We start from the raw sequence: 19,360 nt of genomic DNA, 5'->3' as shown, positions 1-19,360 counted from the left end.
CGGACATTCCCCCAATCACATCAAGAAGCTGTCCATTAGAACATGGAACAGAGACCAGACAAGCACCAGTACAGCTGATGTGGCCCACGATGTTTCTAACCTACTCTGGGGCCAATCTAGCCCTTCCCTCCCACATAGCCCTCTAGTTTCCTACCATTCATGTACCTATCTAAGAGTCTCTTCAACGTCCTCAAAAGTATATGCCTCTAGCACCACAAACCATGCAATGTGTTCCAGGCACACAGGTAAAACTCCTCAACAAAGCAGCATCCCTCAGCGCCCAGGGCATGTCCTCTTCTTGTCAGTAACATTAGGGAGGAGGTGCAGGAGCCTGAATGCACACCTCAATGATTCAGGAACTATTTTTTCTCCTCTGCCAGCAGATTTCTCAACAGTCTGTGAAATACTTCACTATTCCTCTTTTCCACTTCTCATTTGTAACTTATACCAAATACAATCATTGAAAACCACAGCACAGACACAGGCTCATTTAGTCCATGCCAAACCATTTAAACTACCTACTCCCACTGAACTACACCTGGACCATAGCCCTCCCATCCATGTACCCATCCAAATTCCTCTCAAACATTGAAATCAACCCCACATCCACCACTTTCACTGGCAGCTTGTTCCACACTCTCACCACTCTCTGTGTGAAGAAGTTTCCCTCATGTTCCCCTTGAACATTTAACCTTTCACCCTTAACCCATGACCTCTAGTTGGAGTCTCATCCAACCTCAGTGGAGAAAGCTGACTTGCAGTTGGACAGTCGGCATCGGGGTTCTAGCTTTCAATCAGGATGGCAATCAAAGCTCTAAAGGCAGAACTTTGCAGCGGTTTCTCTGAGTTGAGGAGTGACCAATCAGCAGGAGGCAGTGCGTAAGGAGAGTTACCTTTCAGTCAGGTCGGCATTCAAGGTTTAATAAGCAGAGATTCATGGCAGCTTCTCTGAGCTGACAACCAATCAGCAAGAAGAATTAATTAGAAAGGGCCAATAAAAACAGCACAGGTGCAGGTGGAGGGGCCATCTTGTGAGTGTGCCAATGGCTTTGGCTCATCAGGCTTGGTTGAGGTAAAGTCCTTTGTAAGTTACTCTTTCTTTCTCTTCTTATTCATTCATTCCTCATCCATTAGGGCATAGTCGCTTCTCTGTGGATTGTCACCTTGTCGTGGTGGAGAAGCTTGTGTGGTCCTGAGATCCCGAGAGCGATGCCGTCTGGAGCTGTGCTCCTGGTAGGGTCACCCATGGTGGTAAGGTCAAGGGTGAGGTCCCTGACAGAGAACAATCCAACCAAGACCTCAACGGTGGAACAGGCGGACAAATTACTTCAAACTCAACGGCTGTGAAAGCGGATGAAGGCTGCAAAAAATCCATCAGCCCCAATCGTCGCGGTTTCCATGCCATTGGAATCGGTTGGCTGACTTGCGAAGTATCGTGTGCTTCTTGGAGTGCAACATCAAGTACACGTTAAACAAATACACGGACAGGCATCTTCGCTCTGTGGAAACAGAACAAAGACCATCATCCTCGACCTCGAGGGATAGCCACGACGATCCGCTTAGTGAGGATGGCTCCAGGGGCTGTGTTTTGTACCGTGTGTGGCATGGTGAAACCTTTGCACCAGGTGCTCCGAGTTGCATCTCGAGAGAGAACGTGCTAAGTAACTGGAGCTGCAGCTCGATGACCTTCGACTCATACAGGAGAATGAGGAGGTGATAGACAGGAGTCACACCTAGATAGCAGGAGACAGGTAACTGGGTGACTGTCAGGAGGAGGGGAAGTGTACAGCCAGTGCAGAGTACACTTATGGACATTCCCTCAATAAGCATTCAACTTTAGATACTATTAAGGGGGGCAACCTACCAGGGGGAGCCACAGTGTCTGGGTCTGGTCCTGTGGAGTTGATGGCTTTGTTACAAAGTTTGCAGATGATATGAAGATGCAGGGGGTGGACGGGCAGGTAGTTTTGGAGAAATAGAGGGGCAGCAGAAGGACATAGAGAGATTAAGAGAATGGGCAAAGAAGTGGCAGATGAAATACAGTGCTGGGAAGTGTGCAGGCTCTGGGTCTGTATTCACTCGAATTCAGAATGACAGGACCAAATTGAAACTTATCAAATGGTGAAAGACCTTGATGGAGTGGATGTGGAGAGGATGCTTCCTGTGATGTGAGAGCCTAAGGCTAGAGGACACAGCCTGAGAATAGAGGGCCGAGACGAGGAGGAATTTTTTTAGCCAGAGAGTGGTGAATCTGTGGGATTCATTGTCATAAGCAAGTCCATGTATATTTCAGGCAGAGGTTGATAGACTTTTTATTGGCCAGGTCTTTGGTCCAAGATGGCGGCGTGACGCAGCTTGCAGCGGCCACTCCGGAGCTGATTATCTGTTATTTGTGAAGCAGGGTACCATGCGCAATCATAATCGATTGAAAACAGATGTGGGAGCACGGAGGAACATCAGGAAATCTCCAGGAAGACCTTTTTCATTGCTGCTGCTGCTGTGAGGTCCGGGACTCTGCTGGGAAGAACAGGCCCCCAGTCCACAGGGTCGCGTTGCCGATGGCTGTTGGTGGGGCCATCTTAATATGCTCAGCGGAGGATGGTGCTCAGAGAAGCTGTGCCGGAGGGGATGGTTGAAGGTTCGACGGATGCGGAGTCCGCTGCTTTCATTGTGTGCTGCGTCTGCGAGGCTGAGTCGAGCGGTGCCTTGGAAGTCCCTAACGGGGGTATTCCCTCCTGCTGCTGGCATGGGATGGCGAGTCTGTCGGGACCCTGAGGACTTGTGGAAACTGTGTGGTGATTTCTTTCGAACTTATAGTCTTTTAACGTTTTGGACTATTTTTACAGTGCCCATGGTCTGTTTTTTATCAATTATGCTATTGTTTGCACTGTTGTAACTACATGTTGTAACTATGTGGTTTTGTGCAGGTCTTGTAGCTTTAGTTTTTGGTCTTGTTTGTCTGGTGGAATTGGAGCTCCTTTCCAGGGAATGCGCTAAGATGGTAGCGTGATATTGATACGCAGCAGCCTCTCCGGACTCTGGATTGGGGATTGCCAAACGTTATGTGGATTTTCTGGTGAAGTCTGTTTTGTCATGTGTTTTTGTGATATCATTCTGGGGGAACGCTGTCTCATTTTTTAACTGCATTGCATTTGTGGTTTCTAAGTGACAATAAAAATCTGAATGAAGGGATGTGGGGGGGGTGGGGGGAGCCAGGAAAAGTGAATCAGCCATGGTGAAACGGGCCAAATGACCTAAATCTGCTCCTATGTCTTATGGCCTTAAGATCTTCCAGAGGATCGATTTTGTCCTTTGCAAATATTTTACTCTTCACATATCCGTAGAAGCCCTTAGGGTTCTCTTTCAGCTCCTCTGCTAGAGCAAATTCATGCCTTCTATTAGCCTTCCTGATTTCTTTCTTAAGTGTTTTCTTGCATTTCCTATACTTCATAAACACCATATTTGTTCCTGCAATGCATCCCCTTCTTTTTCTTAACAAGGGCCTCAATATCTTTTCAAAACAAAAATTCCCTAAACCTGTTGTCCTTGCCTTTTATTCTCAGGCACATACAAGCTTTGTACTCTCAGAAATTCATTTTTTAAAAGCCTCCCACATTTTCCAGAAACAGCCTCTCACAATCCACACCTGCCGGATCCTTTCTGATACCATCAAAATTGGCCTTTCTCCAATTTAGAATCTCAACCCTGGGTCCAGACCTATCCTCCTCCATAATTATCTTGAAACTAATGGCATTACGATCACGGGATGCAAGGTGTTCCCCTACAGAAACTTCTGTCTCCTGCCCTGTCTCATTCCCTACAACAGATCAAATATCACACACTCTCATTAGGACCTCTACGTACTGATGAAGGAAACTTTCCTGAACACACTTGACAAACTCTTTCCCATTCAGCCCTTACAGAATGGGAGTCCCAGTCAATGTGTGGAAAGTTAAAATCACCTACTATAACAACCTTCTGTTTCTTGCGATCCTTCAACAAATGTGTTCCTCTAAATCCTGCGGACTGTTGGGTGGTCTATAATATAGCCCCATTAGCGTGGTCATACCTTTCTTATCCCTCAGATCCACCCATAACACCTCACTAGATGAGTTCTCCAGTCTGCCCTGTTGGAGCACTGCCGTGACATTTTTCCTGGCTGGTAAAGCCACTCCATTCCTTTTAATCCCTCCCGCTCTGTCGCGTCTAAAACAGCAGTACCCCAGAATACTGAGCAGCCAGTCTCGCCCCTCCTGCAACCAAGTCTCACTGATGGCTACGTGCTGATCTAAGCCCTCAGCTCATCTGCCTTACCCATGATACCACTTGCATTGAAATATACACAACTCAGAAAATTAGTCCCACCACGCTCAGCCTTTTGATTCCCGACTTCTTCGTCTGACTTCGTAACAACATCTGTCTCCCCAACCACTCAGCAATCTGTTCTGATGCTCTGGTCTCATTCCCCCTACAACTCCAGTTTAACACCCCCAGCCTCGTGCAGCATTAGCAAACTCTCCCACTGCAGATATAAGACCTTTCCAGTTCAGATGCAAACTGTCTCTTCTGTACAGGTCCCAACTCCCTGGAAGAGAGCCCAGTGATCCAAAAATCTGAAGGCTTCCTTCCTACACCAATTCCTTAGCTGCGTATTAAACTGCATGATCTTCCTCTTTCCGACCTCATTACCATATGGCATGGGAAGCAATCCTGAGATCACAGACCTGGAGATCCTGTCACTTAACTAATCACCTAACTCCCTGAACTCACTTTGCAGAGCCTCATCCCCTCTTCCTAGCCATGTCATCGGCACCTACATGGACCACGATCTCTGGCTGTTCACCCTCCCACTTAAGACTGCCCATGTTTAAATGCTTATGATTGCACTGTACTGCTGCCAGAGAACAAGTTTCCTGACGCCAGTCAGTGATAACAAACCTGATTCTGAGTACCTTTTGAGCGTTTCTATGGCTCACACTCGCGCCTGCAGTTCCCAATAACGACACGAGATGGCGGTATTGGCCAGGATAAATCTCTGCACTTGGACCGTATTGGCAGTATTGTGAGCAACGTTAAGCTTCTCTAAGAAAGGATGTGAGAGAGGGTCCGGAGGAAGTTTACAAGGATGATCCTGGGAAAAAGTGTTCATGTATGAAGAGCATTTGAAGGATCGGGGACTGTACTTGCTGGAGTTTAGAAGAATGAGGGATGATGGCATTGAAACCTACTGATTAGTGAAAGACGAGACGGAGTGGATGTGGAGAGGATGTTTCCAGTAGTGGGAGAGTCGAGGAGCAGAGGGCTCAGCCTCAGAATACAAGGACATTCCCTTTATGACAGAGACAATGAGGACATTCTTTAGGCAGAGGATGGTGAATCTGTGGAATTCATTGCCACAGGCGGCTATGGAGGCCAAATCGTTGAGTGCATTTAAAGCAGAGATAGATTGGTTCTTGATTAGTCAGGGCACAAGAGGTTATGGGCAGAAGGCAGGAGAATGGGGTTGAGAGGGAAAATAGATCAGTCATGGTGGAATGACAGAGCAGGCTTGATGGCCAAATGTGGACAGGAAAGTTGAAGGCGAGGCAGTGGATATTGTCTACGTGGACTTTAGTAAGTATTTGACAAGGTCCCACATGAGAGGCTGGTCATGAAGATTCAGTCAACGCACACAAAATGCTGGAGGGACTCAGCGGGCCAGGCAGCATGAGATCCTTCATCAGGATGCTGCCTGGCCTGTTGACTTCCTTCAGTATTTTGTGTGTGTTGCTTGGATTCCCAGCATCTGCAGATTTTCTCTTGTTTGTGAAGAAGGTTCAGTCACCCGGCTTACAGGATGAGGTAGTAAATTGGATTGGACATTGGCTTTGTGGGAGAAGCCAGGGTGTGGTAGTTGAGGGCTGCCTCTCTAGGGATCTGAGCTGGGTCCTTTTCTGTTTGTCATTTATGTCGATGATCTAGATGATAACGTGGTCAACTGGATCACCAAGTTTGTGGATGACACCAAGATTGGAGGCATAGTGGCCAATGAGGAAGGCTATCGTGGCTTGCGGAGAGATCTGAAAATGGCACATGGAATTTAATACCGACAAGTGTGAGGTTTAGTACTTTGGGAGGACAAACCAGGGTAGGACTTATATGGTGAGTGGTATGGCACTGAGGTAGAACAGAGAGATCTGGAAGTACAATTCCATAATTCCTTGAAAGTTGCATCACAGGTAGACAGAGTCATAAAGAACACTTTTGGCACCTTGGCCCTCATAAATCGAAGCACTGAGTGCAAGAGTTGAGATCTTAAGCTGAAGTTGTATACGGCTTGGTGAGGGCCTAGTGTGGAGTATTGTGTGCATTTCTGGTTTCCTACTCAAGGAAAATATCAATAAGACTGAAACAGTGCAGAGAAAATTTACAGGGTTGTTGCCAGGACTTGAGAACCTGAGTTATAGGAAAGGTTGAATAGGTTAAACTGTTCCCAGGAGTGTCGGAGAATGAGGGGAGATTTGATGGACATGTACAAAATTATGAGGGGTATAGATAGGGTAAACACAAACAGGGTTTTTCCACTGAGGCTGGGTGAGGCTATAACTAGAGGTCTTAGGTTAAGGGTGAAAGGTGAAATGTTTAAAGGGAACCTAAGGGTGAACTTCACTCAGAGGTGAGAGTGTGGAATGAGCTGCCAGTCGAAGAGGTGGATGCGGGTTTGATCTCAATGCTTAAGAGAAATTTGTTTAGGTACAGTACGCAGATGAGAGGGATATGGAGGTCTATGTTCCAGGTAGATGAGACTAAGCAGATTAATGGTTCAGCACAGACTAGATGGGCCAAAGAGCCTGTTTCTGAGCTGAGAGTTCTATGACTCTAAGTCTTATGCTATCATGGATTCAGCTGTCCTTGAACCAGGCTTGTCCTGATAATTTTAAGCTTTTAGAGAAAAGTATGGGGGCATGTCAGGGGTAAGTTTTTTTTCTCACAGAGGGTGATGGGTGCATGGTATGCCCTGCCTGGGGTGGTGATGGAGGCAGAAACTCTTAAAGAAACTCTTAGATAGGCAGATGGTTGATAGAAAAATAGAGAGCTAAGTGAGGGGAAAGGGTTAGATTGATCTCAGAGTAGGTTTAAAAGTCGGCACAACATTGTGCAGGAAAGGGGCTGTACTGTTCCATGTGTTATGTTTTAAAGATCTCCTCCATCTGGCAGAAATGGTCCACACTCTCAATTTCTTCTTCAGCTCTTCCCTCCTCCTTCAAACCAAAGGTGTAGCCATGGGCACGCGCACGGGTCCCAGCTGCGCCTGCCTCTTTAGTCTAAGTTTCAAGCCTGCACCGGTATCGCTCCCCGATTTCCACGCCACATCGATTTCTGCATTGGGGCTGTTTGCGGCAGTCACGATGAGCTCATTGACTTCGTCAGCTTTGCCTCCAGCTTCCGCTCTGCCCTCAAATTTAGCGGGTCCATTTCTGACGCCTCCCACCCCTTTCTCAATATTTCTGTCTCTAACTCTGGAGACAGCTTATCTACTGATATATTTTATAAACCCATTGACTCTCACAGCTACCTGGTCTATACCTCCTCCCACCCTGCCATCTCCTTCTCTCAGCTCCCCGTCTCCACCACATCAGTTCTCCGAAGAGACTTTTCATTCCAAAACCAATGAGCTGTCCTCCTTCAAGGAAAGGGGCTTTCCTTCCTCCACCATCAATGCTGGCCTCACCCACATCTCCTCCATTTCACTCACACCTGCTCCCACCACGGATAGGGTTCCTCTTGTTCTCACCTGCCACCCCACTAGCCTCTGCATCCAAAATTCTCCGTAACTTCCACCATCTCTAATGGGATCCCACCATCAAACACAATTTTTCCTCCCCACCCCCTCCACTTTCTGCAGGGATCACTCCCTCCACTCGTCCCTCCCCACTGATCTCCCACCTGACACTTACCCTTGCAAACAGAACAAGTGCCGCACCTCCCCCTACACTCCTCCCTCACTACCATTCAGAGCCCCAAACAGTCCTTCCAGCTGAGGTGAGACTCTACCTGTGAGCCTATTGGGGTTACCCACTCTATCAGGTGCTCCCGGTGTGCCCTGGATATCGGTGAGATCTGATGTCAATTGGGAGACCGCTTCACCAAGCATCTACTGTCCCTCCACCAGAAAAGCTGGGATCTGCCAGTGGGCACCCATTTCAATTCTACTTCCCTTCCCCACTCTAATGTCAGCCCACAGCCATCTCTGCTGCTGTGATCAGACCACATTCAGGTTGGAGAAGGAACACCTTATATTCCGTCTGGGTAGCCGTATGACCATCCATTTCTCCAACTTCCTGTAATTGCCCATCCCTCCTCCTCCACCATTCCCCTCTCTCACCTTATTTCTGTACTTGCCCATCTAATGCTCCTCCCCTTGCCCTTTCTTCCATGGTCTTCTACCCTCTCCTATCAGATTCCCCTTCTCCAGCCCATTATCTCTCTCACTGATCAACTTCCCAGATCTCTCCACTCCTCCTCCTCTCCCTCACCTCATACTTCTTCCTCCCCTCCCACCACCTTCTTACTCTGACTTCTCGTCCTTTCTCCAGTCCTGACGAAGGGTCTCGGCTCATAACATCGGCTGTTTACTCTTTTCCACAGATGCTGCCCGCCCTGCTGAGTTCTTCCAGCATTGTGTGTGTTGCTACTGGGAAGAGTTCCTCCTGTCAGTCACCTTACGTTTAGATATCCTGCTCCTGGTGTCACTTTACGCATGTAAAAATCGGTCTCTCTGTATAAACTAGCCTTACGTATCCACAGCCACACTCAACGGTTACTTGTACATTGTGTTTTTTGTGTGACTGGTTCCTTTTGCTTGGTAATTTGAATGTGCTGTGTATGTTTTTCACCTTGACCCCAGAGGCACGCTGTTTCGCTCGGCTGTACCCATGTACGGGAGATTGATAATTATACTTGATTTGAATTTGTTTATAGGATTGTTTTTAATTTTATGTTGTTGTTTGTGTTTTTCATCCTCTTTGCAGTTTTTTGTGCTACACTGGATCGGGTGAAGATCCTGGCAGAACTCAGCAGGTCAGCTACCAGCAACGGAGAGGAGCAGGCATTCGGCATTCATCAGGAGTGGAAAGGAAGAGGGCAGCAGTCAGAAGAAAAGGGTGGGGAAAGTGGGGAGCATGAGCTGGTGAGCGATAACAGGAGGGTGGAGGAGAAGTGAGAAATTATCTTAGAGCAACACACAGAAAATGCTGGAGGAACTCAACAGGTCAGGCAGCATCTACGGAAATTAATAGACCATCTACGTTTCAGGCTGAGACCCTTCATCAGGACTGCTCACTCACTCCCACCCAGCTTCCCTGCCTGGGCGGAGGGGGATTTCTGTCCCACTTAGAGGGAGGGGAGACAAGGGGACAGAAAAGATTCTATTACCTCCATGACTGATCCTTCTGAACTGTACAATGCAGCTAACACCGACTTCTGTGGAGGGAGAGCAGACAACGTTTAAAATCAAGAGAGTTCTCTCACCTGCCATGGTAATTTTGAGCAGAGGTTATCATTGGTTAATGAATTAGTAAAAATAATTATAGACATTTTACTGAAAAAATGTATGTGTTTTAATTGTTTTACTATTAATAAAGAACAGAGACAGATTGAAATAAATGAAACATTTTAGAAATACTGTTCAAAAATCATTAATAATCTTTTAAAAACAGAATATCAATTCTAAACAATAACATTTCTGAGGTTGGGCAAAGCAGTTAGTTATGTTCCAAAGTTCAGAGTTCAGTTCTGGCATCCTCCATAAGGAGTCTCTGTACGTCCTCTCTGTGGAATGTGTGGGTTTTCCCCAGGTATTCCAGTTTCCTCCCACACTTCATTGTAAATTGTCCCATGACTAGGTTAGGGTTAAATCAGGGTTGTCTGGGGTTGCTGAGGCAACGTGGCTTGAAGGAACAGAAGGGTGTACTCCACACCACACTGCCAAATAGATCAGTCAATATATAGTGTTGTTCTCCATCTAAATCCTGATGTGTATACCAGGCCTGCGGTGATTTCACAACATATCATCCAGCGTCAGCTATTCTCACAACCACCCAGCAGATCCCAAGTCAGCGTGAGATGATTCATGAGCAAACATCACACTGCCCTCATTCTCTGCTTCATTTGGCACTGAAGATAATCATTATGAATCTTTTTATTATGGGTGGGTTTTAAAGAATCAAGGGCAACACTAAAAGCCATGGGCCAACAAAATTTGTGTGAGTGCCAACTTGTGCATGTGTGCCATGGGTTCGCCACCCACTAGTCCCCTTGTGGGATCTGGGAGACTTGGGTGTCATTAGAGATCCCACTAGCCCCAGGCCTCTGGTATTGGAGTCTTCCAGCACACTGTGACTGTATTCCCATGAGGGGGAAGATGAGTGAGAAGAGAACCCTGTTAGGGAATTCTCCACCACGGTACAAACCCGATGCTCACCGTCTGGTCTGGAGGGGCCACTGCACAGGATCGGAAAAAGCTGAAGAAAATTGTAAACTCAGCCGGCTCCATCATGGGCACTGGCCTCCCCAGCATTGAAGACTTCTTCAAATTCTGACGCCTCAAAAAGGCAGCATCTATCGTTAAGGAACCCCATCACCCAGGACATGCCCTCTTCTCATTGCTACCTTCAGGGAGGAGGTACAGGATCCTGAAGGCACACACACAACAATTCAGGAACAGCTTCTTCCCCTCCACCATCAGATTTCTGAATGGACAATGAACTCAGGAACACTACCTTAATTATTTTGTTTTTCTGTTTGCACGATTATTTAATTTATTATGTCTATCTTATTGTAAGTTACAGTATTTTCTATTATGTATTGTGATGTACAACTGCCACAAAGCAACGATGTTCACAACATTTGCCAGTGACATTAAACCTGACGCTGAGCCTACTCACCGACGCCACTTGGAAAGAGTTGTTGGTCCCTCGGTGGTCTAGATCATGACACATACAAGACACAAAGAGCGCGAGGATCTCTAGGTCACTGTGAAGGGAAAGAAGAGAGGGTGAGTGTGAGTGTGAGGAACCAGGGGGAGGATGTCTCAGACTCTGCCCAGTCTGGACAATCTGGATATTGTGAGAGACACAGCTGACCTTACGACCTATGGGTTAGTAGGTGAATTGGACACTGGGGTGCAATTGGGTGGTGCAGGCTCATTGGGCTGGAACGGCCTGTTACCACGCTGTATCGCTAAATAAATAAAAATAATGATGTTACCCCTCACTTACGATAAGGTCAACTTCAGTAGCTGGTTTAACCCTACACATCCTTGGCTGTGGGAGGAAACGAGAGACCCTGGGGAAACCCGTGCAGTTACAGGGAAGACGCGCAAACCCCGTTCACAGACAGCGCCAGAGATGGGACTAGATTCAGATATTTCCACCATGTTTACGTCGAAACTTACAGTGAAATATGTCATTTGTGTTAACGACCAACACACCCAAAGGAGTGCTGGGGCAGCCCACAAGTGTCGCCACACTATTTGGTGCCAACGTTGCAACCCCACGATGCCCGGCAGTGCCCAAGCCTCAGCCGTCAGGAAATGAAACCAGGACTTCGGGGTTCAATGTCCAGAAGTTTGGAGATCCAAATGAACTTCCGATGAGTCCGCTGAACATGATGTTCCCTTCATAAGACAACCCTGACTTTATCATGATTTATTTCTGAAGACCCTGCTGGTTCATCTTTAGTAAAAAAAACTGTATCACCGTCTGGTGCAAGTTGTCTGACTCTGTTATGGGTTGTGAGAACCATCGAGGTCTCTCCTCCCTGCAGGACATACACCGGAAGCTCAGCTTTCACAGAGCCCCCAGCATTGTGAAGGACACCCCCCCCCCCACATCCGTCCCACCATCCTTTAGACCTCCTGCGTCAGGGACCCAGTCTAAGAACACGGACTGTCAGTCTGGGTAACAGCTTCTTCCCAGGCTGTGAGACATCCGAACACCCTGTTACCACCCAGTACACGTTATTTATAACAGTGCCAATAGCATTACACTGTTGTATATTTAACTCTATGTTAACTTGTACACCTACAGAATCTTTTTTTTTGTCTGTTATTTGAAGTGCTGTACATGATATATACACCTGGTTCCAGAGGAACGATGTTGCATTTAGCTGTATATTTGTGTACAGCTGAATGACAATAACCTTGAACTTGATGAAGGAGCTCAACTCATCGGCTGTCCATTTCCTTCTACAGAGGATACAGGGCAGACTAAATGGGCCGAATGGCCTAATTCTACTCCGATACCTTATTGCCTTTAGATATAAGAATTGCTCCAGCAGTTTGTACATTCTCTATTTTCCCACAGCTCCGAGACTTTCTCAGGACTGAGGAGTTTCACTTCTCTCAATGATTTTCGAATCTGTCTCTCCAGGGAGGCAGTGGTCCACCTCCCCCCACCCCGTTGCTCCTTCGACCCCGACTGGTACCATTACAATGTTTAAAAAGAATTTGGATATGGGCCAAATGAAGATTCGGTTTATTCAGGAAAGGACTGTGACATAGCAGTTAACAGGACACTATTACAGCTTGTGACGTTCCAGAGTTTGGAGACCAGTATCAGAGTTTCTGTAAGGAGTTCGTACATTCTCCCCGTGACCACATGGGTTTCTTCCAGTTGCTCTGGTTTCCTCCCACAGTCCAAAGAGGGACTGGTTAGTAGGTTAATTGGTCATTGTAAATTGTCCTGTGATTGGGCTAGGGTTAAACATGTGGGTTTTTGAACAATGCAGCTGGGAGGGCTGTTCCATGCTGTATTTCCAAATAAATAAATACACATTACATGTACATCAAAACATACAATGAAATGCATCACAATCAAATCAGTGGGGATTGTGCAGGGGGCAGCCCACACATGTCACCACGCTTCCAGCACCAACATCACATGTTCACAACGCACTAACCCAAACCCGTACGTCTTTGGAACGTGTGCCTGGCTGTGCCTGAAGAAGGGGCCTATGGTCCCAGAGGAATGGGGTATATGGGGGACTTTCCAGGGCTGGGCTGAGATGTCATGTTATAATGTGAAACCGCTGATACTAAAAAGTGTGAATATCGAAACAGCAGTGCTGCTCTCCAGTGTTTGCTCAGTGAAGACAAGCTGGATTGTGTTTGTACTAGCGTGTGATAATTCCATTGTTTGTTCTTGCAGAAAGCACAGCTCCAGGATAACACCCCACCCAACATTAATCTACAGACCATGAAACTTGGGTTATATCATTTATTATTTTTGTGGTTTTATGTTTTTCTGCTATCGTAATTACATATGCTATACGTGCAGTGTGCTGGTGGTACAGTGTTTTGCACCTTGGCCCCAGAGGAATACCATTTCATTTGGCTTGTATTCATGTGTAGGGTTCAGTCGCAATTAAACTTGAACTTCAACTTAACTTTTAACTTGTTTAAGGGATCACTGTGCCAGACCTCCATTCCATCCACAAAAAGCAGAATTTCTCAGTGGCCAACCATTTCAATTCCTGTCCTCATTCCTATTCTGGCATGTCTTCTGCCACTCTCAGGGTGGAGGAACAACCCCTCATATTCTTTCTCAGTAGCCTCCAACCATGTTGGCATGAACATTGATTTCTCCAACTTCTGGCCATTTTGCCTCCTCCCAACTTCCCTCTTCTTTAATTCCCCACTCTGGTCTCTTTCCTCTTCTCCTCACCTGCCTATCACCTCCCACAAGTGTCTCTCCTCCTTCCCTTTCTCCCTTGGTGCACTCTCCTCTCCTATCAGATTCCTTCCTCTCCAGCCCTTAACCTTTTCCACCTGTCACTTCCCAATGTCTTATTTCAGCCCTCCTCACCCACCTACCTAGCACCTTCTAGTTTTCCCTCCTTCCCCTCCCCACGTTCTTATTCTGGCTTCTGCCCCCTACCTTTCCAGTCCTGATGAAGAGTCTTGGCCCGAAACATCAACTGTTTATGCATTTCCATAGATGCTGCCTGAGCTGCTGAGTTCCTCCAGCATTTTGTGTGTGTTAAGCTTAACTCGACGCACTGTAAAAATGTGGTCCTGTGATCACTGAACAAACCTCCTTTGTAAAAGGGGAAACACGACAAAGGTTTCTACAGCGCAAGAGAAATACCTCTACAATGGGCAAGCCTTAATTGTCTGGTGCAGGTGTGACAAGCTTCTGTGAGAACATGGGCCAATATTGGCAACAGTCTCCGAAACAATTCTCACATGCAACGGCAATTGGAAGTGGAGATGAGCATTGATTACTTCATTAGTAACTATAATTATGTATATTTTCAAGGGGAAAAAAGTCCATTTTTTAATTGTTACTGTTACGGTTAGCGTGACGCTATTACAGTTCAGGGAATTCTGGGGTTCAGAGTTCAATCCCAAAGTTGTTCCGTAAGGAGTCTCTGTACATTCTCCCTGTGGAATGCATGGGTTTTCCTGGGTTTTCCAGTTTCCTCCCACAATCCAAAGGCGTACCAGGTAGGTTAATTGGTATTAATAAAAGGATAACAGAGATAGACTGAAATAAATGGAGCCTTGTAGAAAATCTGTTCAAAAATTAAGTAATATTTTAGGAAGACAATTGAAAAACATATCATATCTATATAGTATTGCTTACTATCCAAACTGGGTGGCGGGGTTGAGGTACGTCTCTACCAAAGGAGATATGAGGGGCTCCTTCCCTCCACTTGGGAAAGGTCTAGCACCTGCTTAGCCCCCTCCCCGCTGATCAGGGTCCCGTGAAGCCACGGGAGCAGGTGGCGGATGGTCGTATGAGCAGCCAGTGCATATCACAAGTCCTGGTTGGGTGACCACTGACACCAGGCAGACAATCTTTGAAGAGTATTGATAATGGCTGGGGTCACCCATCTTGTAAAGACTCTGCCCAGAAGAAGGCAATGGCAAACCACTTCTTTAGGAAAATTTACCAAGAACAATCGTGGTGATGGAAAGACCGTGATTGCTCATGTCATACGACACGGCACATTATGATGATGACGACTACTCCCATACTCAGGTCTGTGAAGATTTCTAAACATATCATTCAACGTCAGTGTGTGTCCTAATTGGTGATAATCTTCTAAAATAATTCCTGCATTTCATGGTAATTCCGGACTGTGGGAGGAACCGCGTGTACCCAGAGGAAGCCCGCGTGGTCACAGGGAGAACATACACACACCGTACAGACAGTGGTGGGAATTGAACCCAGCTTTTTACCCTCATCTACTTACAGCAGGTATTCTGCCAAGGGCAGATTCTTGTAGAGGAGATAGCAGAAGTGCGTGACGGAGAAGGCGTGCGTCCAGTTGTGGTAAGGGGGGTCTCGGTAACCTTTCTGCACCATCAAGCAGAACCTGTCAAGACATAGCTGTCAGTGAGGGTCCACGAACCACTTCCTCCCCCTGCTCCTACTCCCAGTGCATGATTTGCAGACAGAGCGAATCAGAACCCTGCTTATTATCACTGACGTTCACTCAGTGGCCACCTCATTAACTACCTCCTGTAAGTGGTAGGGTGGCCTCAGGAGTGAAACCCAGTGAGACCTTCTGCCACCGAGGTCCACCAACTTCAAGTCTGACATACCGTGCATTCAGACACGCTCTCCTGCACACCAATGTTGGAATAGGTGGTTATTTGAGTTACTGTCACCTTCCCGTCAGCTTGAACCAGTCTCTCTGACCATTCTCCTCTGAGCTCTCTCATTACAAGGTCTTTTCACCCTCAGAACTGCAGCTCACTGGGTGTTTTCTTTGTCTCTCACACCACTCTCTATAAACCCTAGAGACCGTTGTGCAGGAGATCAGCAGATCCCGAGATACTCTGAGCATCCCGTCTGGTACCAACAATCATTCCAAAGTCACTTCGATCCCATTCCTTCCCCATTTTGATGATGTTTGATCTGAACAACAACTAAACCTCCTTACCATGTCTGCATGCTTTTATGCATTGAGTTGCTTTATGATTGGCTGATTACATATGTGCATTAATGATCAGGTGTACAGGTGTGCCTAATAATGTGACTTTTATAAGATTGGCCACCCTCGGTATATTTGCTCATGAGATTGACACCCTGGGTATATATACCCATAACATTGGCACCTTAGGTACATATACTCATGTCATTGGCACTCTGGGTATATATGCCCATGGGATTGGCACCCTGGGTATATTTGCCCATGGGATTGGCACCCTGGGTATATTTGCCCATGGGATTGGCACCCCGGGTATATTTGCCCATGGGATTGGCACCCTGGGTATATGAATAACAATAAACTGAAACTTGAGTAAATTATTAGTGACTGATGGACGATGACGTTATGTAAATGGCTCATAGAACAGGAGCATAGAATAAGACTTAGGAGTGGAAGGGAACATAGAACATGCCATTGGAGAGGATCTGGAGGAGGTTCACAAGAATGATTCTGGGAATGAAAAGGTTAATGTATGAGGAGCATTTGATGCCTCTGGCCCTGTAGACTCAGGAGTTTATAAAAATAAAGGGGTATTTCATTGAAACCTGCTGAATGTTGAAAGGCCTGGATGTGGAGAACAGGTTTCCTATAGTGGTGGAGTTTTAAACCAGAGGGCACAGCCTCAGAATAGAGGGATGGATGTCCATTTAGAACAGAGATGAAGAGGGATTTCTTTAGCCAGAGGGTGGTGATACAGTGGAATTCATTGCCACAAGCAGCCTTGGTGATCAAGTTGTTGGGTATATTTAAAGTGGAACTCGATGTGTTGCTGATTAGTAGGGGTGTCAAAGGTTACAGGGAGACAGCGGGAGAATGGGGTTGAGTGGGAAGGTAAATCAGCCAAGATCAGACTCAATGAGCTAAGTGGCCTAATTCTGCTCCTTTGTCTTGTGTTCTTACATTCTAAGCTAATAAGAGGAAGATTTGCCCATGACTACTGAAACCAAACAATGACAGGAATATGGTCCCCAGTTTCATAAAGGGAACATTCTGCACTGGGTCAAGGGCCTTACCTTCCCAGGCTACATGTTATCTACAAATTACCAACAAATTAACTAAAAAAGCAATACGGAGAGAAAAAAATCAGGTATGAGCTCAGTCTAGCCAGGAATATAAAAGGGGATAGCAAAAGCTTTTTTAGCTATGTGAAGAGAAAGAAGATAGTTAAGAACAATGTTGGCCCCTTGAAAAATGAATTGGGAGAAATTGTTATGGGAAACAGGGAAATGGCAACAGAATTTAATGCGTACTTTAGATCTGTCTTCACCAGGGAGGACACAAGCAATCTCCCAGATGTATGGATGGGCCAGGGTCATAAGATATCAGAGGAATTGAGACAGATTGACATTAGGAAAGAAACTGTGATGAGTAGACTGGTAGGACTGAAGGCTAATAAATCCCTGGGTCCAGATGGTCTGCATCCAAGGGTTCTAAAAGAGGTGGCTCAGGAAATTGCGGATGCATTGGTAATCATTTTCCAATGTTCCTTAGATTCAGGATCAGTTCCTGAAGGTTGGAGAGTGGCTAATGTTATCCCACTTTTCAAGAAGGGAGGGAAGGAGAAAACGGAGAACTATCGCCCTGTTAGCCTAACGTCAGTCGTGGGGAAGATGCTTGAGTCCATTATTAAGGACGAAATAGTGGCACATCTAGATGGCAGAAATAGGATTAGGCCGAGCCAGCATGGATTTACCAAGGGCAAATCATGCTTGACTAATCTGTTGGAGTTTTTTGAGGGTGTGACAAGGATGTTAGACGAGGGTAAGCCAGTGGATGTTGTATACCTAGATTTTCAGAAGGCATTCGTTAAGGTGCCACATAGGAGATTGGTGAGTAAAATCAGAGTTCATGGCATTGGGGGCAGGGTTTCAACATGGATAGAAAACTGGTTGGCAGATAGAAAGCAAAGGGTAGCAGTGAATGGGTGTTTCTCGGACTGGCTGGAGGTGACTAGTGGGGTACCACAGGGCTCTGTATTGGGACCACAGCTCTTTACGATTTATGTCAATGATTTAGATGAGGGCATTGAAAACTATATCAGCAAGTTTGCTGACGATACTAAACTGGGTGGCAGTGTGACATGCGAAGAGGACGTTAGGAGAATACAGGGAGACTTGGATAGGCTGGGTGAGTGGGCAGATACTTGGCAGATGTCATTCAATGTGAATAAATGTGAAGTTATCCACTTTGGAAGCAGGAGCAAGAGGACAGAGTATTGTCTGAACGGTGTAGAGTTAGGTAAGGGAGAAATGCAAAGAGACCTAGGAGTCCTAGTTCACCAGTCAATGAAGGTGAATGAGCAAGTGCAACAGGCAGTGAAGAGGGCAAATGGAATGTTGGCCTTTGTTACAAGGGGAATTGAATACAAGAGCAAGGATGTCCTTTTGCATTTGTACAGGGCCCTGGTGAGACCACACCTGGAATATTGTGTACAGTTTTGGTCTCCAGGTTTAAGGAAGGACATTCTGGCAGTTGAGGAAGTGCAGTGTAGATTCACTAGGTTGATTCCTGGGATGGCAGGGCTGTCTTACGCAGAGAGATTGGAGAGATTGGGCTTGTACACGCTGGAATTGAGGAGATTGAGAGGGGATCTGATTGAAACGTTTAAGATAATTAAAGGATTTGATAGGATTGAGGCAGGAAATATGTTCCAGATGTTGGGAGAGTCCAGTACCAGAGGGCATGGATTGAGAATAAGAGGTCAGTTATTTAAACAGAGTTGAGGAAGAACTTCTTCTCTCAGAGAGTTGTGGGGGTCTGGAATGCACTGCCTCGGAAGACGGTGGAGGCCAATTCTCTGGATGCTTTCAAGAAGGAGCTAGATAGATATCTGATGGATAGGGGAATCAAGGGATATGGGGACAAGGCAGGGACTGGGTATTGATAGTGAATGATCAGCCATGATCTCAGAATGGCCGGTGCAGACTCGAGGGCCGAATGGTCTACTTCTGCACCTATTGTCTATTGTCTATTGTCTAAAAGTCATCTGCAAGAACCAACATATTTCTGACCTCATGTATCTGTGAAAGTTTCTTTCACTCCCAAGTAGGGGCCAGGCTTCCTCCAAGAGGAGCACAACCTTGTCGTAGGGCTTGGAGGCTTGTGTGCCTCAGTGACCCAGAGAACGACATTGGCTGGAGTCAGGCCTTTATTCTTTGGCTCTTGGTAGGGTCACCCATGCTTAACAGGTCAAAGGGTAGAGGCCAGACTAAGAGTGGTCCACCGGTCGTCCAGGTTAGGGGGTTCAGCTCAGGGCCAACAACCCTGACTGGTCAAACAAAACTGTTGCAGAAACAGCAATGAAGAATCCTTCCACATCTGAGTGTGACGGTATTCCCGAGTCTCAATAGGGACTTGCATGGCTGAAACAGAGTAAATGACA

The 19,360-nt window shown here is 46.4% G+C and overlaps 1 protein-coding gene across 1 annotated transcript in view; it reads right to left on the bottom strand.

Annotated features, from left to right (window-relative positions):
- LOC132390692 (cGMP-dependent 3',5'-cyclic phosphodiesterase) overlaps positions 1-19,360 on the bottom strand; it is a 345,293-nt gene that overhangs the window by 41,032 nt on the left and 284,901 nt on the right. Inside the window, exons 22-24 of the mRNA XM_059963249.1 lie at positions 15,238-15,374; positions 10,926-11,013; positions 9,415-9,462 (exon numbers count right to left, since the gene is read on the bottom strand). Coding sequence (XP_059819232.1) covers positions 9,415-9,462; positions 10,926-11,013; positions 15,238-15,374 — 273 coding nt within the window. The remainder of the gene's footprint in view (positions 1-9,414; positions 9,463-10,925; positions 11,014-15,237; positions 15,375-19,360) is intronic.

This window comes from Hypanus sabinus, chromosome 3 (genome assembly GCF_030144855.1).
Source record: "Hypanus sabinus isolate sHypSab1 chromosome 3, sHypSab1.hap1, whole genome shotgun sequence".
Taxonomy (NCBI): domain Eukaryota; kingdom Metazoa; phylum Chordata; class Chondrichthyes; order Myliobatiformes; family Dasyatidae; genus Hypanus; species Hypanus sabinus.
The sequence above is the reverse complement of the archived record's forward strand: the minus strand, read 5'-3'. Positions and strand labels throughout refer to the sequence as shown.